The sequence below is a fragment of the Mobula birostris genome, chromosome 2 (genome assembly GCF_030028105.1).
Source record: "Mobula birostris isolate sMobBir1 chromosome 2, sMobBir1.hap1, whole genome shotgun sequence".
Taxonomy (NCBI): Eukaryota; Metazoa; Chordata; class Chondrichthyes; order Myliobatiformes; family Myliobatidae; genus Mobula; species Mobula birostris.
This window is the reverse complement of record NC_092371.1, coordinates 182809648-182832693: the sequence shown is the minus strand read 5'-3', so window position 1 is coordinate 182832693 and position 23046 is coordinate 182809648. Positions and strand designations below refer to the sequence as shown.

At 38.0% G+C, this 23046-nt stretch overlaps 1 protein-coding gene across 2 annotated transcripts in view; it reads left to right on the top strand.

Annotated features, from left to right (window-relative positions):
- LOC140193948 (peroxidasin homolog) overlaps nucleotides 1–23046 on the top strand; it is a 291164-nt gene that overhangs the window by 224039 nt on the left and 44079 nt on the right. For both annotated transcript variants that reach the window (XM_072251154.1, XM_072251153.1), the window contains 3 exons: nucleotides 16196–16352; nucleotides 18968–19076; nucleotides 21137–21294. In XM_072251154.1, coding sequence (XP_072107255.1) covers nucleotides 16196–16352; nucleotides 18968–19076; nucleotides 21137–21294 — 424 coding nt within the window. The remainder of the gene's footprint in view (nucleotides 1–16195; nucleotides 16353–18967; nucleotides 19077–21136; nucleotides 21295–23046) is intronic.

The window sequence follows — 23046 nt, the reverse complement described above, 5'->3', positions numbered from 1 at the left end:
TTTCAGAAGTTCGCTTTATGCCACTTCGCTTTTACGAAAGACCTACATTAGCACCTGTTTTCGCGAACCAAAAGAAACCCAAAGAGGATTTTCGCTTTTTCGAAAAAAGGTGAAAATCGAAAATAGCGTTTAGCGTTTGATTTGCAGCGAGCCGTTACTGTATAGAGGCAGCACGCACCCCGAGCAGCGAGAGTGGTGCCGCCAAGCTCCTTCCCCGGGAACTACACTCAGCATCTTGGCATCAAGCCGCCATAGCTTTGAACTGTGTCTGTGAGCATCTGTGCTTTATCTCGATTTATTTTGTGCATCCGTTAGCAAGATGTGTCGTAAGGTATCAGCCTAAGAGAGTTTGTAATGGTGTTACGCTTAGCGTAAAACTGGACGTAATTAAGCGTTTCAATTATGATGAATGAAATAAAGACATTGTGCGTGTGTTGAACTTGCCTGCGTTTACTGCTTTTAGTATATGTTAGTGTTATTTTAGGTTTTATGTGTTATTTGGCATGATTTGGTAGGTTATTTTTTGGGTCTGGGAACGCTCAAAAATTTTTCCCATATAAATTAATGGTAATTGCTTCTTTGCTTTACACCATTTCGGCTTACGAAAGGTTTCATAGGAACACTCTACTTTCAGATAGCAGGAGAAGCCTATATTAGATCAGCAATAGGATCAAGAACAACTGCCCTCCAGGACCATACCATGAATGGATTGTTATTATATCCATAAATAGATTGAATCTTCTCATGTGTCCTTTGTTGTATAGTGAATATTAGCAGAAATGACAACAGCATGATACTGCAGAAGCTGAAATTTGACATGAAAGTAACTCAGGAATTGCTCTACAAACCAGGAGGCATACTGGAATTGCTTTAATATTGTCATTTTTACCAAGATACAATGAAAAGCTTTTCTGGCATACTGTTCATTTGGGTCAAATTGTTACAAGGTGCATTGAGGTAGTGCATGGTAAAACAATAACAGAATGCAGAATAAAGTGTGACAGTTGCAGAGAAAGTGCAGTGTAGGCGCACAGTAAGTGCAAGATCACAAGGAATTAGATTATGAGATCAGAAGTGCATCTTATTGCACTTAGGAACCATTCAGTATTCTTAACGTCAGAGTAGAAGCTGTCCTTGAGCTTGGTAGTACATACTTCCATGCTTTTGTATCTTCTGTCCTGAGAGAGGGGGGAAGAGAACATAACTGAGTTGGGTGAGGTCATTGATTATGCTGACTGCATTACTGAGGCAGGGACAACTATAGACAGAATCCACGAAGGGGAGTCTGCTATCTGTGATGTACTGAGTTGTGTCCTTAACGCTGCAGTGTCTTGGATCACATGAAGAGCAGTTGTCATACTTCATCATTATGCATCCAGATAGGGTGCTTTCTATGGTATATTGGTAAGGGTTAATGTGGAGGTGTCGGTCAGCTTCCTTGGCCATAGCATCTACCTGGTTGGACCAGGACAGACTTTTTAATTTAACTGCAGCATAACTTTCTGACTCTTGAACTCATTTCCTCAGCTAATAAAAGCAAATATGCCATGTGCCACCTTTATCACTCTATCAGCCTACTTCGCCACTTCTAGGGAGCTGTAGGTTTGGACCCCATGATCTCCCTGTAAATCAACACTGTAAAGGGTCTCGTCACTTAGAGTGTACTCACCCTTTATATTGAATCTTTCCAAGTGCTACACTTCACATTTGGCCAAGTGAAACTCTGCCTGCCAAATCACAGCCCATACCAGTATTCTACACTATCCAAAACAACACTGGTCTTTGTATCATCTGCAAACTTACTAACCTACCCATTTACGTTTTCATCCAGGTCATTTAATATATTAGTGACAGCGGAGGTTCCAGTATGGATCCCTACAGGACATCACTCATCATAGACCTCGAGCCGGAATAAGTTCCATTGTCCACTATTTTCTATCTTCTCTTGTGAATCGGAATGCCAGCCAATCACCTCAGCTAGGATATAGACTGCTGACAGCAGCTCAACACACTCCTCTGTCCTGAGCTGATAGAAGGTTGATCACTATCCTGTGGCTTCTGGTTTCACCACGTGACTTTATATGTCATCGAGGCAAATATCTTTCCTCTCTCAAGATTGAGATCTTTGGTGCTTCTTTTAGCTTTTGTGTAACTCTGGGATTTTTACGCATTCCTACTCCCTTGTCCAACCCTCCTTTTGTAGTTGAGCTTGGGAAAGTCTCGTTGTGGTGTTTCTAATTAGGCCACCTTTTTCCAATTGCTGATAAATCCCATCCCTAAGTATCCTCTCCAGTAACCTCCCTATTACTAACATGAGATGCACTGGTGTATAGTTTCCAGGATAAACCCCTGTTCTCTTCTTGAATAATGGAACAACATGAGCAACATATCCTGTCCTATGACACCTAGCCTATGGCTAGAAAGGGCATGACGATCTTGATCTCAGCCCCAGCAATCTCATGTCTTGCCTCAATAAACTAGGGCATACTCCCATTAGACCACAGGGATTGATCCACCTTTAAGAGATCCAGTTCAATCACCTCCTGTATTTTGAAGTGTCCTAGCAAATTAGTATGCTCCATGGTGATCTCCCCAGTTTTTATGTTCCTCTCCTTGGTAAATACTGATGCAATGTACTCATTTAGGACCTGTCCTCCATTCTCTACCTCTGAGCATATATTCCCTTCTTTATCCCTGAGCGGTCCTACCCGCTCTGCAGTTGGTTTCCTGCTTTAGATATTAGTTCAGAATGCCTCAGAATTCTCTTTACTCCCACTTGCCAAGGACTTTTCCTGGCCCCTCCTGGTTTTCCTCATTCTGCTCCTGAGGCCTCTTCTGGCTTCTTTACAATTGTCGAGGGCTTTGTTTGAATTTTAGCTTCCTAAACTTTACTTGTATTTTTTTTCTCAAACAAGAGAAAATCTGCAGATGCTGGAAATCCAAGCAACACATACAAAATACTGGAGGAACTCAGCAAGTCAGGTGGCATCTATGGAAAAGAGTAAACAGTCATGGTTTCAGGCCATGACCCTTCATCGTGACTCAAAGGAACATTTCCTTTTCCTTTTTTTTTAATATAATTTTTATTGAATTTTCAAAATGAATACATGAAAAGATAGTGTCTACCCTCCCCCCTCCCCTTAACCCCCCTCCCCTTAACCCCCCTCCCCCATATATAGTCCTACCTAAAAAAGAAGAAAAAAAAAGAAGAACTGCCTGGGTGTTGGAAGGTTTCCACATGCTCCATGGAGTTCAAAATAAATTTGGTATAATTATTCGTTACTTTCCCCAAGGGACCAAGATCATTATCGGAGCACTTAAATATGCCATCCTATCTTTTGTAAATAAGGGTGCCAAATATTCAGAAATATTACATATTTATCTCTTAAATTATAAGTAATTTTTTCGAGTGGAACAGAACTAGCCATTTCATTATTCCAACAATTCATACTTAAACACGAATCAGATTTCCAAGTAACTGCTATAGTCTTCTTAGCTACTGCCAATGCAATTTTTATAAATTCTTTCTGATGTTTATTCAATTTAAGTTTCGGCTTTATCCCTTCAATATCACCTAATAGAAATAATACAGGGTTATGTGGAAGTTGAGTTCCAGTAATTTGTTCCAATAAGACTCTTAAATTTATCCAAAAGGGTTGAATTTTAAAACAAGACCAAGTAGAATGTAAAAAAGTACCAATTTCTTGATTACACCGAAAGCATTTATCGGATAGATTTGAATTTAATCTATTTTTTTTTTGTGGTGTAATATATAATTGGTGTAAAAAATTATATTGTACTAATCTAAGTCGAATATTTATTGTATTTGTCATACTGTCAAGACAGAGTCTTGATCAATTTGTTTCATCAATATTAATATTCAGATCTGTTTCCCATTTTTGTTTTGACTTATGGATTCCTTGTTTAATTGTCTGTTCTTGAATCAAATTATACATACAAGAAATAAATTTTTTAATTTTCCCTTTTTGAATTAAAGTTTCAATTTCATTAGGTTTTGGCAAAAACATTGTTTGACCCAGCTTACCTTTTAAGTAAGCCCTTAATTGAAGGTAACAAAAGAAAGTATTATTTGATATTTTATATTTATCCTTTAATTGTTCAAATGACATCAATATACCTCGTTCATAACAATCTCCTATAAATTTAATCCCTTTTTGGTACCAATTATATAAAAGTTGATTGTCCATTGTAAAAGTAATAAGTCTGTTTTGGAACAAAGGTCTCCTTGCTAATAAAGATTTTTGTATTTCATTATCAACATTTATCTTATTCCATAGATCAATCAAATGTATTAATATAGGAGATTCTTTCTTTTCCCATATCCATTTAGATTCCCATTTATATATAAAATCTTCAGGTCTATTTTCTCCTATCTTGTCTAATTCTATTTTATTCCATGCTGGTTTTCGATCATCAAAAAAAGATGCAATAAATCTAAGTTGATTTGCTTTATAATAATTCTTAAAGTTTGGAAGTTGTAACCCTCCTAACTCAAATTTATATGTCAATTTTTCCAATGATATTCTTGACATTTTACCTTTCCAAAGAAGTTTTCTCACACATTTATTTAACTCTTGAAAAAACTTCTGTGGCAATTGTATTGGTAATGTTTGAAACAAATACTGTAATCTAGGAAATATGTTCATTTTTACAACATTGACTCTACCCACTAATGTTATTGGTAGTATCATCCATTTGTCAAGATCTTCTTGAATTTTTTTCGATAGTGGTAAATAATTAAATTTATATAAATTCTTTACATCATTATCAAGTCTTATACCTAAATACTTTATACTACTTACCGGCCATCTAAATTAGGTTGCTAACCGACATTGACTATAGTCTCCTTTAGTAAGAGGTAAAATTTCACTTTTATCCCAATTTATTTTATAACCTGATACCTTCCCATATTCATCCAATCTAGAAGATAATTTATGTAACGAATGTTGTGGGTTTGTTAAATAAATCAAAACATCATCGGCAAAAAGATTAATTTTATATTCCTCCTGATTGACTCTAAAACCCGTAATATCTGGATCAATTCTGATTAATTCTGCTAATGGCTCTATCGCCAGTACAAATAAAGCAGGTGATAGTGGACAACCTTGTCTAGTTGACCTTTTTAACTGGAATGGTGTTGAAATTTGAGAGTTTGTCACTACTTTAGCCTTAGGATTAGAATTTAAAATTTTAATCCAATTTATAAAAGATGTTCCTAACCCATATTTTTCTAATACTTTAAATAAAAAAATCCCATTCTAATCTATCAAATGCTTTTTCTGCATCCAAGGCTACTACTATACTCTTCTCATCCCTTTTTTGTGCCAAATGAATTATACTGAGTAGCCGAGTTACATTATCTGCCAATTGTCTGTTTTTAATAAATCCTGTTTGATCCATATGTATTAATTTTGGTAAGTATTTAGATAATCTATTCGATAAAATTTTTGCTATTATTTTATAATCCGTATTCAATAAAGAAATAGGCCTGTATGATATTGGTTTCATAGGCTCTCTGCCTTTTTTTGGCAATACTATTACAATCTCATAGAATTTTTTGAGGATATAACTAGTAGAGTGGATAGGGGAGAACCAGTGGATGTGGTATATTTGGATTTTCAGAAGGCTTTTGACAAGGTCCCACACAGGAGATTAGTGTGCAAACTTAAAGCACATGGTATTGGGGGTAAGGTATTGGTGTGGGTGGAGAGTTGGTTAGCAGACAGGAAGCAAAGAGTGGGAATAAACGGGACCTTTTCAGAATGGCAGGCGGTGACTAGTGGGGTACCGCAAGGCTCAGTGCTGGGACCCCAGTTGTTTACAATATATATTAATGACTTGGATGAGGGAATTAAATGCAGCATCTCCAAGTTTGCGGATGACACGAAGCTGGGTGGCAGTGTTAGCTGTGAGGAGGATGCTAAGAGGATGCAGGATGACTTGGATAGGTTGGGTGAGTGGGCAAATTCATGGCAGATGCAATTTAATGTGGATAAATGTGAAGTTATCCACTTTGGTGGCAAAAATAGGAAAACAGATTATTATCTGAATGGTGGCCGATTAGGAAAAGGGGAGGTGCAACGAGACCTGGGTGTCATTATACACCAGTCATTGAAAGTGGGCATGCAGGTACAGCAGGCGGTGAAAAAGGCGAATGGTATGCTGGCATTTATAGCGAGAGGATTCGAGTACAGGAGCAGGGAGGTACTACTGCAGTTGTACAAGGCCTTGGTGAGACCACACCTGGAGTATTGTGTGCAGTTTTGGTCCCCTAATCTGAGGAAAGACATCCTTGCCATAGAGGGAGTACAGAGAAGGTTCACCAGATTGATTCCTGGGATGGCAGGACTTTCATATGAAAAAAGACTGGATGAACTGGGCTTGTACTCATTGGAATTTAGAAGATTGAGGGGGGATCTGATTGAAACGTATAAGATCCTAAAGGGATTGGACAGGCTAAATGCAGGAAGATTGTTCCCAATGTTGGGGAAGTCCAGAACGAGGGGTCACAGTTTGAGGATAGAGGGGAAGCCTTTTAGGACCGAGATTAGGAAAAACTTCTTCACACAGAGTGGTGAATCTGTGGAATTCTCTGCCACAGGAAACAGTTGAGGCCAGTTCATTGGCTATATTTAAGAGGGAGCTAGATATGGCCCTTGTGGCTACGGGGGTCAGGGGGTATGGAGGGAAGGCTGGGGCAGTGTTCTGAGTTGGATGATCAGCCATGATCATAATAAATGGTGGTGCAGGCTCGAAGGGCCGAATGGCCTACTCCTGCACCTTTTTTCTATGTTTCTATGTTTCTAATCGCTGTTGAAAAAGATTCTGGGAGTTTATGTGTTTTTTCTGCTTAACGTATTAACTCCATAAAGAGAGGAAATAATAAATCTTTAAACTTTTTATAAAATTCAGGTGGAAAACCATCTTCTCCTGGAGATTTATTACTTTGAAGTGATCCTAAAGCTTCTTCAACTTCTTTTAATGTAAAAGGCATATCTAATCCCTTCTGTTCTTCTGAATTCAATTTTGGAAGAGTTACTTGTGATAAAAACCTTTCTATCTCATTAACATCATTTTGTGATTCTGATTGATATAATTCAGAATAAAAACTTTTAAAGGTTTCATTTATTTCAAGAGGTTTATAAGATATTTTATTTGCGCTTGTTCTAATTGCATTTATTGTTTTGGAAGCTTGTTCTGTTTTCAACTGCCAGGCAAGAATTTTATGTGCTCTCTCACCTAACTCATAATACCTTTGCTTAGTTCTTATAATTGCTTTTTCCATTCTATATGTCTGAAGCGTATTGTATTGTAACTTATTGACAAGTTGCCTTTGTTTTTTTTCTGACATATAACCTTGAGATTCTTTTTCTAATTTTGTAATCTCTTTTTCCAATTTATCTAATTCTGCCATATATTCTTTCTTAATCTTAGACGTATAACTTATTATCTGGCCCCTCAAATATGCTTTCATCACATCCCATAATATAAATTTATCATCCACTGAATGAAAATTTGTATCCAAAAAAAACTGGATCTGCTTTTTCATAAAATCACAAAAATCTTGACGTTTTAATAATGTTGAATTAAATCTCCATCTATAAGCCACTTCTTCCTTATCAGTCATTACTATTGTCATTAACAAAGGAGAATGATCTGACAATATTCTTGCTTTATATTCCATATTTTTCACTGTGTTGAATATGCATTGATAATAGGAAAAAATCTATCCTTGAGTAAGTTTTATGTCTATGAGAATAGAACGAACAGTCTCTTTCTAGGGATTGATTCTTCTCCATATATCAATCAAATTTAAATCTTTCATCAATGATAAAGTTAGATTTACTAACTTCAATTTTATAACAACCTTAGTTGATCTATCTAAGATTGGGTCTAAGCAAAAATTAAAGTTTCCTCCAATTAATATTTTTTCATATGCATCTGCCAAATTCAAAAAAGCTTCTTGTATGAATTTTGCATCATTTTCATTTGGTGCATAAATATTCATAAATGTCCATAATTCAGAGAAAAGTTGACAATGTATAATCACATATCTCCCCGCAGAATCGGTTATTACATTTTGTATTCTAATTGGTAACGTTTTATTGATCAAAATTGCTACTCCCCTCGCTTTTGAATGAAATGAAGCCGCAACAACACTACCCACCCAATCTCTCTTTAGTTTCTGATATTCTGTTTCTGTTAAATGTGTTTCCTGTAAAAAGGCTGAATCTATCTTCATTTTCTTAATATGTGTTAAGATTCTTTTTCTTTTCACTGGTCCATTAAGCCCATTAACATTAAAACTCAAAAAATTCAATAAATTAGCCATTATTCTTAACAAAGTTACTCCAATCTAAAACATTACTTATCTTCTCAACTCTCATAGTTCCTTGGGGAATCTCTTTGAACTTCACCATGTTGCTATGTGTCTCCCTCCCAACCCTCCAGGCAAAAAGAAAAAAGATAGAAAAGATACAAAAAAAGAAAAAACAAAATACCCCCCCACTAATGTTGTGAATGAAAAGGTACACAACACTACCCCCCTCCATTTTGTGGGTCGTGGCTAAAGCTACGCTTGCACACATGATTAGCGTAGCAATTGGTCAGTGCTTCTTCCAGCTCCCCCGCAACAAAAAAGAATTATATATATATATATATATATAAACAAAATTAATATTACTATTCCCAACTAGTATTCTTCAAATTTTAATCTTTCTTCCCCCCATCGTATAATTAATAATATATTTATATTCATCCGCCCAAAAATCCAACAAATCCATTCTTTGACCCAATCTTCATCTTCAATCTGTCTCGCTCCCCTGGATTTGTTCTTGTATCTGATGAATGTTCAGAGAATCTTGCACAAGCTACTCCGCTTTCTGGTAGTCATCAAAAAATCTTTTTTCTCCACCAGCCAAAAAAATCTTCAAGGTTGCAGGATAACGCAATATAAATTGATAACCATGATCCCATAGGATTTTTTTCACTGGATTAAGTTTCTTCCTTCTCTTCAAAAGTTCATAACTTATGTCAGGGTAGAAAAAAACTTTATTCCTTTGAATCATCAATGGCCCTTTTCTATTCTTGGCAGCTTGGATAGCTGCCTGTAGAATCCTTTCCTTGTCTTGAAATCTTAAGAATTTTATTAAAATCGATCTTGGATATTGGTCATCTTGTGGTTTTGGTCTTAGAGCTCTATGTGCCCGCTCAATTTCAATTGATCGAACCTCCTCTTTCATTTGCAAAACTTCCGGGATCCATTTTTGAAAAAATTCTATTGGATTTTCTCCCTCCATACTTTCTTTAAGACCAACAATTTTGATATTATTACGTCTACTGAAGTTTTCCAACATGTCCACTTTCTCCAAGAGTCGATTTCTTTCCGAGTTCCAGACAAGCAGATCATTTTCTGTTTTTTCCACTCTATCATTCATACACTCCATTGCTCTTTCCATCTTCTGAAGCTTCTTATCCATTTTATCCTGTCTTTTCATAGCTTTATTATAGCATATCTTCATATCTCTAATCTCTGCTCTTACTTTTCTTAGTTCAGCTGCTAATTGCAATAAAGCCTCTTTTATGTCTCCATCATCTCCTTTACTTCCAATCTCTTCCAGTTCTTCCTCCTCCTCCTCATCTGTGTTCTCTGCAGAATCCAATTCTGACTCTGAGTCACTTTAAGTTGCAGTGGCTGTCGGTTCTTGTAGTTTGAGTTGTGTCGATTTGCGCATGCGTACTTCTTTGCCCATGCGCATTTCCGGCATCTTCTTCTGAGAGACCGCTACCGCCGCCATTGCTCTCTGTTCTATGCCAGAGATAGAATGCATCTCCTCCGAAGGAGATCCAACCTGAGTTCGAGGCTCCATCGTTGCAGTAGGCCCTTTTTCCTTCCCATTTCGCGGCGGCTTCACAACAGCAGACTTCTTCTGATCGGTTTACGAGGCATGTCGTAAAGTAGTCTTGCAAAGTTTATAAATAATTTTCGGAAAGTATTAACCTTGTTTTGTTTAACCGGTACTTTGCTAATTTTTTACGGGACAGCTGGATTTACACGTCTCAATCCCACGTCATCACGTGATGCCCCCCCCCTTCCTTTTCCTTCTTGACCAAGTTCAACACATCTATTGCCATTCAAGGTTCCATTAACTTGCCATCCTTATTGGACTCAAAAGCGGTTGCTTTCCCTAAGCCATCAGGCTGATCAACAACTCCACCCATTAATCCACCTGACCACACACCCCACCACCACTTTATCATTTCCTGTCAGTCACCTTGGATACTCCTGCAATTAGTGTCACTTTGTATACATATAATCAGCCTATGTATATAAGCTAATCTTGTGTATTTACATTTATTGTGTATTTTTTTAAAGTTTGTTTTATTTATGCTGTATTGGATCCAATGTAATACTCATTTTATTCTCCTTTACCCTTGCATACTGAGGAATGATGAATCTTATCCCGTTCTTCGTGGAACATGCCTATCCTGTATGGAGTTGGTCTTTAAACATCCTCCTCCATGTGCCAGATGTGGATTTGCCCAAAGCAACTATTCTTAATTAACTCTTCCTAGTTCCTTTTTAATAATCTCATAATTTGCCCTGCTCCAATTTAGTATACTCCAACAAGATCCATACTTACCTATAAACATCTTAAGGAGTTGTGATCACCGTTCCCTAACTGTTGTTCCACTGAAAAGTCAGTCGTATGGCCAGGCTTTATTACTCAACTCCTGGTCCAGTATGGTTACCCCTCTTGTTGAACTAACCCCCCATTCTTGCACTAATAGACAATAGGTGCAGGAGTAGGCCATTCAGCCCTTCGAGCCAGCACCACTATTCACTGTGATCATGGCTGATCATCCACAATCAGTACCCCTTTCCTGCCTTCTCCCCATATCCCTTCACTCCGCTATCTTTAAGAGCTCTATCTAACTCTTCCTTGAAAGAATCCAGAGAATTGGCCTCCACTGCCTTCTGAGGCAGAGCATTCCACAGAATCACAACCCTCTGTGTGAAAAGGTTTTTTCTCAACTCCGTTCTAAATTGTCTACCCCTTATTCTTAAACTGTGGCCTCTGGTTCTGGACTCACTCAACACCGGGAACATGTTTCTAATGGGGTCCCAACCTTGGCAGTATGTTCCAGTCATCCACTACTGCTCTATCTAAATTAGAAAAAAAAAACTTCCTCCGATATCTCCCCTAAACCCTCCTCTATTCGTGTCCTCTGGTATGGTCCATTGCTGTCCTAAAAATGAAGTGCTGGCTGCCCACTCTATCTATGCCTCATGTAATCTTGTACACCCCTATAGAGTCTCTTCTCATCCATCGTTATTTTAAAGATCAAAGCTCTAGCTTAACCTTTTATTCATCAAATGTGCCCTCTAATCCAGGCAATATCCTGGTAAATATCCTCTGAACCTTCTCTAAAGCTTCCACATTCTTCCTATAATGTCGACCAGACTGAACAGCGTAGTCTGTGTGCAGTTTTGGTCTCCAACTTTGAGGAAGGACAATCTTGCTATTGAGAGAGTGCAGCGTAGGTTCAGGAGGTTAATTCCCGAAATGGCGGGACTGTCATATATTGAAAGATTGGAGTAACTGGGCTTGTATACACTGGAGTTTAGAAGGATGAGAGGGGATCTGATTGAAACATATAAGATTATTAAGGGATCGGACACGTTAGAGGCAGGAAACATGTTCCTGATGTTAGGGGAGTCCAGAACCAGAGGCCACAGTTTAAGAATAAGGGGTAGGCCATTTAGAACGGAGTTAAGGAAAAACTTTTTCACGCAGAGAGTTGTGGATCTGTGGAATGCTCTGCCTCAGAAGACAGTGGAGGCCAATTCTCTGGATGCTTTCAAGAAAGAGTTAGATAGAGCTCTTAAAGATCGTGGGCTCAAGGGATATGGGGAGAAGGCAGGAACGGGGTACTGATTGTGGATGATCAGCCATGATCACAGTGGATGATGGTACTGGCTCGAAGGGCCGAATAGCCTACTCCTGCACCTGTTGTCTATTGTCTACATTTTATCTAATCAAGAGCTTCAGAGAACTACCATAACCTCGCAGCTCTTGAACTCAGTCCTGCAACTATTGACCACCAGCACCCCATATGCCTTCTTTAACATCTTAGCAATTTGTGCAGCAACTTTGAGGGATCTCTGGACTTGTATCACAAGATCCCTCTGTTTCTCCAGACTGGTAAGAATCCTGCCTTTCACTTTGTACTCCACTGTCAGGTTCGATCTTCTGAAGCGTATAACCTCACACTTTTCCAGATTGAACACCATCTGCCACTTTTCCACAGACTGACCACCTTCTCATCTCTATTCTCTAAGTCTGTGCCCTCTGGTCCTAGATTCTGTTGTTATAGGAAATATCCTCTCCACAACTACTCTGTCTAGGCCTTTCAGGGTTCAGTGAGATTCCCCCTCATTCGCCTCAATTCATACAAGTACAGGCACAGAGCCATTAAACACTTCTTAAACACTAATCCTTTCATTCCAAGAATCATACTCATTAACCTTCTCTGGATCCTTTCCAATTCCAACACATCTTTTCTTAGATAAGGGACCCAAAACTGCTCTCGATGCTCCGAGTGCAGTCTGACCAATGCCTTAAATAGCCTCAGTGTTCCATACTTGTCCTCTCAAAGTGAATGCTAACATTGAATTGGTCTTCCTTGGCGCCAACTCAACCTGCAAGTTAACCTTTAGGGATACCTGCATGAGGGCTCCTAAGTCCCTTTGTACCTCTGATTGCTGAATTTTTTCCCCATTTAGAAAGTGGTGTACCCTTTTATTGCCAAATGCATGACCATACATACTTCCCTATACTACATTCTATCTGCCTCTCCTTTGCCCATTCTCCTAATTGGTATGTCCTTCTGCACACTCTGTTCTTCACCAATAATATCAGCCCCTCCACCTATCTTTGTATCATCTGCAAACTTGGCCACAAAGCCATAAATTCTGTCTTTGAAATCCCATTTCCCTATAATGTGAAAAGACGATGTCCCAACACTGACCACTCCAGAAAATCCCTAGTCATTGGCAGCCAACCAGAAAAGGCCCTCTTTATTCACAATCTGCTTACTGCCAGTCAGCCAATCCTCTATCCATGTTAGTATTTTTTGCTTCCTGACGTTTAAGAATGGTTTTGTCATCTTGTCTAAAAAGTTCTACCACTCTTGTCAACAATGGTTCTTTCATCATTCCGTCCTTTCCCTGTGACAGTGTGACAAGCCTACCCAGAACCTCATGCAACTGTTTCCTGAGTGACCTTCACATTTCTCTTGTGCATTTCCCTGATAGCAGCTGTTCCCTGCCTAATACCATCATTATTAGCCCTCTCCCAATTAAATACTTCCTGCCTTGTCTGATGAAGGGTTTTGGCCCAAAATTTCAACTGATTTTATTCTTTTCCACAGGTGCTGCCTAATCTGCTGAGGTCCTCCAGCATTTTGTGTGGGTGTTGCTCCCACGTAGTCTGCTTCTCTCCTTGTCCATGGCTCAGAGAGATGTTGAAGTCAACCACCTGAACAACCCTCTACAACACACACAAAATGTGGGAGGAACTCAGCAGGTCAGGCAGTATCAATGGAAATGAAATTAGCAATCAACACTTCGGGCTGAAACCCTTCATCAGGACTGGAAAGGAGGGGGGAAGATGCCAGAATAAGGGGATAAATTCAATCATCTTCATTTGCCCTATCACTGGCATATTCCCGCAACCTATGAATTCATTTTCAAGGACTCTTCATTTCAAGTTCTCAATATTTATTGCTTTTTTAAATTAATTTTCTTTCTGTATTTGCACAATTTGTTTTCTTTTGCACACTGCTTGAATTCCCAAGTTGGTGCGGTCTTTCAATGATTGTGATATGGATTTATTGAGTATGCCAGCAAGAAGATGAATCTCAGCGTTATAGATGATGACATATATGTACTTTGGATCATGGGAGAAAGGGAAGGAGGAAGGTCACTAGGGGTAGGTGATAGGCCGGTGAGGAGAAGTGTTAAGAAGCCAGTGTGGGGTGTAGAAGAAGAGAAGCAGGGGAGGGGAAAAATTACTGGAAGGAGAAATAGATGATCATGCCATCCAGTTGAAGGCTAGATGAAATGTAAGGTGTTGCTCCTCCAACCTAAGAGTGGCCTCGTCGTGGAAGAAGAGGAGGCCATGGACCAACATTTTGGAATGAAAATGGGGATGGGAATTAAATGGTTGGCCACCAGGAAATTCCATTTTCTGGAGATGGAGCGGAGGTGCTCGACAAAATGGTCCCCCAATTTACATCAGATCTCACCAATTCAGGGGATGCTGTATCTGGAGCCTACAGTATTCCTAACATTGAAATGCACACATTTAAACCCATCTGACCCATTACATCTGTCACCTTGCTCCTGCCTCTACATTCCTCCCAATCCCTTCATTTTCTGCCCTTATGCCCTGTTAAGCTAATTTAAACCCTCCCAAGTATCACTACTGAACCACCCGGCCATGATATTGATGCCCCACCAGGTGGGGTGTAATCCATTATCCATCTCTCCTGTACAGGTCACCCCTGTCCTTGAAGAGATCCAATGATCTAAGTCCCTCAGCCACTCCTTCAGCTGTTCCATCTCTCTACTCCTGCCTTGACTAGCACATGTAATACTATAAAGGTTACTATCTTTGAGGTCCTGCTTTCATAACCCCCTATACTAACTGTGCAGGACAACTTCACCTTTCTATGTCATGGGTGTCAGTGTTCACCATGACTTCTGGTTGCACACCCTTCCCCTTGAAAACGTTCTGCTTTCACTCTGAGACATCCATGGCCCAGCACCTAGGAGAAAATACATCATCCTGCCATCATTTTTCTGACTACATTTGCAGCTTGAGAATCTCAGTCTGTGCCCTCACAAATCTAATGGTCCTCCTGTCATTATTGCTGTGCCTGAATTTACTAAGCCTCAAAGCCATTCACAATGCCACTTGCTTGGCAGCTGCTGCTGCTGTTCTCCGTTAAGTCACCAGTTATATCCAAAAGGGTATATTTGTTGCTGAGGGGAATTCCACAGTGTATCCCTAGACTGCTTGCCTCATCCCCGTACTTCTGGAGGTCACCAATCTATCCGAAGGTTGTACCTTGGGTGTGATCATCTCAGGGAAAGTCTCATCTATGAAGCCCTCAGCTTTCCAGATGATCCAGAGTATCTTCAGATCTATGGTGGCATTATCTGTCAGCTGAGTGCACTTCCCAGAGATGTAGAGAGCAGCACACAAAATACTGGAGGAACTCAGCAAGTCAAGCAGCATCGATGGAAATTAATAAACAGTCGACATTTCAGCCCAAGACCCTTCAGGACTGGAAGGGAAGGGGAAGATGCCAGAATAAAAAGGAGGGGGGAGTGGAAGGAGGACAAACCAAAAGGTTTTTGAAGCCAGGTGGGTTGGAAAGGTAAAGGGCTAGAGAAAAGGAAAGTGGTTGGAGATGAGAGTGGACCATTGGAGAAGGGAAGGAGGAGGAACACCAGGCTGAGTGATAGGCAGGTGATTAGAAGAGGGTAAGAGGCCAGAGTGGGAAATAAAAAAGAATGGGAAGGGGGAGAAAGGGGAAAAAATGTAAGGTGAAATCAATATTCATGCCATCAGGTTTGAGGCTACCTGAATGGGATATGGAGTTTTGCTCCTCCATCTAAGAGTGGCCTTATCCAGGCAGAAGAAGAAGCTATGGTTCAACATGATTATTTAAGTTTGTGAATTTTAGCCTGTGAGTTATAGAACTATTGGTTTATTTAATGTAACTAATTTAGAGGAATGTGAAATTTGTTTGCAGTCTAAACTCTAATTCTGTAAGAGATGTGATTAAATTTTTTACTTAAAAGTAGGATGGACTGAGTGAATTCATTCTTTAAACTGTGAGCTAAAGTACTCTTAGGAATTATTACATTTGTCAACTTTTATGTGCATAAAGTTGAAATTGGTATTTGTATAATTACATATCTAGCAAGTTTTGGCTTGTACATAAATAGAAATCTGTAATTGCTTTAAGTTGCAGCTGAAATATACTTTTAACAGATGGTTTAGGGAGGGGCTTCAATGGATATCAGAATGTCACCTCAATGACTGCAGGTCCTGTAAAGGTTATACATCTATGCATTAGTGACACAATATTTTCAATATAGGATGGAATTCAGATAACAGAAAGTGGAAAATTTCATATTGGCTCTGAGGGATTTCTTTCAATTCGTGATGTTGGATCAGCAGATGGAGGACAGTATGAATGTATTGCCAGGAACAGCATTGATTACTCTGTCGCTAGCATGATTTTGACTGTGGTTGGTAAGTCTATAAAATGAGATGTGTTTTAATATTTAATCACTGATGTACATCGTTAAGGTCCTCTTTATTTTGGGGTTTATTTTAATAGGTGTATTCTATTTTAATTCAAATTCACTCTCCACACAAGCTTGCCAAGTCTAATGAATTTCTGCTTTGCTGTGCTGATTTTCTTCTGTAAGTTACTTGGAAAATTGCAAAATCACCACAGTACATAAGAAGTTTAAAGAGAAATATATCCCTGTGTTGGGCAAGCTCCATGATGTGTCCCGCCGGTTTGAGCTGGAAATTTACCCTGCCCACAATACTGTCACACCAGTAGACTCAATTGCCTCAGTCAGTTGTTAAGATGGCTCTTCAGCTTTTCTTTAGGCACAAGAAGGTGGGTGCATTTATATACCTGTAGATTTCTTTCTAATATACATTTTTTTAAAAGATTTGTACACCATTGATTTGAGGAAATATTCTTTCAACACATTTTTTAAATCAACACTGAAATATATTGAGCAATTGTATTTGATCTAATAAAATGTAGTAGTATGTTGGTTCTAGAGTATTTTTAGTTTTTGCTTTATGTAGTTGCTGAGCATATATTTGAAAAAAGGTCAATTTTGGAATGAACAGTTTTCAGACTGTATTGTGGAATGTTCCAAAAATGGGTATTCCCCATTGTGTTGTATTTTGGGTTTTAAGGGCACTTCACTAAATGATGCATCACTTACTCCAGTGATTCTGTAGTCTTATTTTGTCTTTATTTGATCTAACCGGTTTCTGTATGCATGAGAACTAAAAATGCCCTGAATGAATCTGGAAGATGGACTGAGAGAGCATATGTACATAGGAATTTGTTATCACGAGATCAGTAATTGTATCTGCAGAGAAAAGCAGGAAGTCTGGCTATTGCATAATCAGAAATGTTCAGGATTTTTTTTTAAAAAGGACTGCAGAAAACCAAGTAGTAAGTTTAATGATTGTTGAAATGAAAGCTGTGCATATGGTGATATATCACCCCTAAAGTCAGACCAACAATCAGTTGAAATCATGATCCCCAGATTCTACCTTTTGACACTTTGAAGTTAATAGTCCAATGGTCTGAGCACGGACATAATTACTTGAATTGTCTTATAGCTTGGAATAAATCTTGCTAATTTTATGCATCCAACTTCCTGAATGGAATTATTCACCATGTGATGCTTAGAGTTTACAGTTTGTTGATGTGGTTCCCTGTCACCTTCAGATTGGGTTGTCATCCTTGTCTTTGTTTGCTTAAAGAATAAACTCCCTTGATATAAGGAAACTTGTTAAGTAGTACAGCTACGAATCAATGTATCTTTTAATGAGTTAATAAACACCTTCCTTCAACAGCCTGAATTTTGATGACAAGTTACTGAATTATTTTCCTGTAATTCTAAATATTAAATTGTCTCCACTTATGCGAGGGGAAAATAGCATTCATGAGTGAAGTTTTCCACTTGTTTGAGAGCTAACAGCCTCCTATTATACTCTGTAAGTTTATATTTTTCTTTCCATTGACTGATTTCTTATCTAATGTAATCTATTTTTCATGTCTGTTGAAGCTGAAGGTTCCAAGCTATACTCTTACTAGATATAAAATGATGTCTACAAATCCCTGAACTCTCCAGTGTGGCTTATCAATAAAAAGTTTAGGAAAACTTTAATTTATGAAACTTTTATTAATGTTAATTAATTTCACTGCATGAAATGATCAGTAACGAGTTAATAGATGCACAGTGATTGGGGGAAGACAATTTAAAGACAATGGAAAGAATTTGTGTTCATTGCAATTACTGATAAAGATCGGAAACGTTGTTTCTGTAAAGCTGGTCAGCCTTCAAAGGAAAATTGGATAAATACATGAATGAGAAATTAAATGTTGGAAAAAGAGAGAAAATTGGGCAATAGGAATACCTGAAATGATATTTAGAAGATCTGGAGTACATTTAATAGGCTGAGTTGTTCTTTCTGTGCTTTTCCACAACTCCTACCCTAAATGTGAAGTGATTGATTGAAGACCTTTCCTACTTTACCTATAAATCTTATTAAACACCTTTTACAGGGAGTTTAGTATAAATGTATTCCAAACTGACTGATTTTCAGTACTTCATCTTTTTTGTTAGTAAGGGCAAGACCTCAACCGAGCACATCATGTAACTGTACCCTTAAACTCTTTCACATCTCACCTCCCCCCCCCCCCCCACCCACACACACACACACAACACAGACAGGCAGAGAGAAAGAGACAGACAGACAGAGAGGGACACCCACAGACGGGGAGAGGGGCAGAGGGGTGCAGGCAGAGACACAGAGGTCCACAGTATGGCAGGGCAGTGCTATGAATTCTTATTTGACATTTAGTTGTTCGATTTCATTATTCACCAAAAATTATGAAATGTAAATGGTATTTTTACTCCATTGTTAAAGTTGCCTTCAATTATAATATAAAGCTATCATCATGAGTATAAGAACTACAGACTGTGTGTTAAAAGGAAAGGAAGTGTTCTCACTGGAAATGGTTTACAGTGAATGTAAGAAAGCTTCCATTAACATTGAACCAGTCTCTGCTATAGTCACCAATAATTACCTTATTATCTCACTAGTCCCTGACATTATTAGAAGTGGCGACACTTTTGTGGAGTCCTCAATCAAGGAAGCTATTCAGAGTGTTGACAGTGCCATCAACTCCACCCGCAATAATTTATTTGGAAGGTAAAATAAAATTTTACTCTCTCAAATATTACAGAAAGTATACTTCAGATTTTTAGAATGTATGTCTGGAATGATGCATTTTTCCTGTAGGTTTTGGATAATGCATTTTGACTGGTATTGAGAAAATATTAAAACAATATTACAATATTTCAAGTTATCAGCATTTTCAGAATCAACTTCCATTCTTTCCTTCGCCACTACTCCCCCCCACACACTCTCTCTCTGACACACACACACACACACACACACACACACAATTGGTTCTTAAATTAAAAGTTATTGGAAAATCATGCCAAAAATTCACACCGTTGTTATTTATTCCAAAAGCACATTAGCAAGTTCCTAGATGATTTGTCGAAATGCCTGGAATGGTAGTTAGAAATTGTGTGGTCCTAAATAGTTCTGGTTAACAGACTTCCTTTGAAAGAAGCACTTACTGTTGTGAAATTTCAGAGCACTTGCTAGTAAAAGACAAAGATGTTGTGAGAGTTTTCCAAGTACAAAGGACAAGCTGTCTTTTAGAAATTACTTTTTTTTAAATCGGGCTGTTTGTGGGTAAGGGATTGAGGGGCTAGAGTAATATAAATAGATTGCAGGTATTCTGAGGGAAGATGTTAAATTGGTAATATGGTTGAAGTCTGCATTGCAAGTGAATTATTGTAGTTCTTTATCATCTGAGGAGCATTATGACATTCATTGTGTTGTGGATCAGTGAGTGGATGATATTATTTCTAATCTCCATTCTGTCCTACTATCTGTTTTCACACAAGATTTTCATATTAAAGTATTAAGAGTGGCACTTTGTCATCAAAATTGTGATCAGAGAGGCCTGTTCTTTTGTGTTGAGATAGGCAGCTGGAGCTTTGGTTTGCATGAGATGATACAGTCAGTCAGGCACTTCTGCGTCGGCAGCTTGTTCAGTTAGTCCACTGGGGAAGCCCAGAGTAATGGAGAACAGAAGTGAAAAATCTTTGAGAACCAGATGGGAGCGAGGCAAAGAACAGAAGAAAGAATAGTCAAGATGGGATCTCTGTTGGAATTTTTTGTGTGTTCTTCTGCATTATGTACCATATTCCATTGTATGATTCCACTGAAAACATGGTACACTTTATAAAAATTAGAGTTGTGATTACAGAAACATTTTTAATTCTCATCAACTACTTCAATATTTTGCTGAGTTTAGCGAAGTATATATTGGCAAGTGTATCAGAATTTTTTTAAAAACTTGACATTTTCTGTGTTTACGCTTATCTTGTTTTCTTATTTAACAGTGTCTCCTTTATTTTCTTATCTTTCTAACCATGTTGGATGATATAGTTCAGGTATAGTATCAGTGGTATGAATATTTTTGTTATGTGGACTTCCCATATACCGAATACTTTGCTCAGCATGTATAGATGCTATACATCTGTTAATTTTCTTTACATCTTTTGATATCCAGAAATGTTATAGAATGTGCTTTCAGAGCCTGCAATTTGACACTGTTTCATGAAGTGTACTCTGGTGTGCATTTTGCTGTATTGGTATGTGCCTGTAGGCTTTGTAATACTCAACATAAAGGCCTCCCTCCTCCTGTCCCCGTCTTTTAAAATTCATTTAGCAGGACAGCTGGAGCAGATGAACATGAATAGTTCTCATAATATGTTAGAGCCAGTTGTTTGAATGAGCAGAATTACTTTCAAGACCTTTTCGTTTTAAGTAAGTTACTGAAGTAAAATTAACTGCTATAGAAAAATATGTAATCTAGCTAACAGGAAACACATGCAAATGCTGGAAGAACTCAGCAGGTCAGGTAGCATCAATGGAAATGAATAGACAGTTGACATTTTGGACCAAGGCTGTTTATTCATTTCTCTGAATTTTCAGCATCTACAGAATCTCATGTTTATCCAGCTAACTAACTATAGTCAGCTGGATTACATTCATTTTCTATAGCAGCTTATTTTACTTAACAGCAACTTACTCTTCTTTACTTTGTTTTATTATCAGATAAAATTAACTGATTGTTTTGTAAGGAAGCACTTACTAATTTATTAAAAATCTAACCATTGTCCTAACAGCCGACCTCGAACTCCAAGTGAACTGCTTGCCTTGTTCCGCTATCCACGGCAACCAATTGTTTTTGATCTTGCACGAGCAGGGGAAATTTTTGAACGGACTCTGCAGCTCATTCAAGAGCATGTAAATCATGGACTGATGGTTGATCTGAATGGAACAGGTCAGTTCTGATTCTATGTTAAGGCAGATGGTTTACCTCATTCATTGTTCGTTGAATGTTAACTATGTTTTTATCTTTCTTGCTACATTTAATATTGTACCAAGAATGAGAAAGTTGTTTTCACCTTTGTGTGCAATTTTCACGTTCCTATCTCAGTGTTATCTCCATATCAAAATATATAAAAGTCCAACCTACATCTTGTTGGCAACTTTGCATTTCTGGTATTCTAGAAGCACAATTATTCTTGTTTTATCACGCTGGCGCTGGTAGCTGCCTTCAGTTGACATGACACTAATCTTTAGTGTTTCTGCCTTTCCAATTCTCTCTTTCTGTAGGCATTCTTTCAATTCTCTGTCTTTGGCCAAGCTCTTGGACATGTGTCGTAATGTCTTCTTTGATAAGGTGCCATTTTTATTACTAATTTTACTCTCCTTTCACTATTTGATGTTTCTATTCAAGATCCTATATGAATTTAACTTGTTCATCAGCCCTCTATAAAGCTAACTTTGTCCCTTTTTATAGAAATGAGATCACATCTCCTCTGTTCGATCCCCACCTCCCCTCTCCCACTCCAATCCTCTCCTCCCCTCTCCCACTCCAATCCCCTCCTCCCACCTCCCCTCTCCCACTCCAATCCCCACCTCCCACCTCCCCTCTCCCACTCCGATCCCCACCTTTCCTCTTTCATATGGTTCCTTTATAAGTTTTTAGTTACTCTTCTTTTGTAAAGTCTTACTGCTACCTTTGATATGAGGTTTTTCGGTGTTTAATGACATCTCACAACCTCAAAAATTAGAAATAAAATGTATTAAATTTTGAGATTTTTGACATTTGGGTCTCAGGAACTCAGTAGACTGAAAGATTTACCTAGTTAATACTGTGAATTTAAACTTATTTGGTGTTGTCATAAAATTTGTATTTCATCATTTGAATGTGCCTTCTAGGTTTTAATTTGGGGCATTTTGATAAGTGGAATTTGTGGTTTATGTAGCTTGATTTTTAAAAATTGTGTCACTCTTTAAGCAAACTTCCTTTAAAGTGCATTTATAAGTTATGTAATTTAGTATTTCTGCTATTGTTAACATTCTCTTGAGGTTTTAAAATAAATAGTTTTGGTTTACTACATTTTTAATATCTTTGAACAAGTCTAATGTAATTCACTTTTTCATGCTTTTATTAAGACATATTGTCAACATGATATTAAAAGAATAGAGCCAAGGACAACCATCTTAAGATTATTTTAAAGAAAGTTAGTTGCTGAACAGATGGAAGAAATGTAGATTAACAGAAATATCAAATCACGAGCAACATTTGGTGCACCATGGAAATTCTAAATTGGATGGCCACTACAAGTAAATAATCAGTCATGTAGAATATAATCAGCAATGGATTTTACATGTTTTATTTATGTTTACTATTACATATAATTGATAAATGTCAGAAGGCCATGGATAACTACACTGCGTTGACCAGTGGTGAACCTCAGGGAATCTGGTATAGTACAAGCTCCTTTGATTTTTTCCCCCCTTGGTGTGTACCAAATAACAGTATCATAATATGATGCAAAACAAACGTGATGTGGGATAGCAAATAAGAAAACACCAAATGGCAAATGTTACTCTGAAAACAATGGATGATTAGTAAAGGGGTTTTGTTTGAGTACTGCAATGTCTACAGCCTGCAGAAGAAAAACATGAAGTTAACGGATATTCTGCAATTACATTGGAATTTTAGATTGAGTAAGAAGGAATT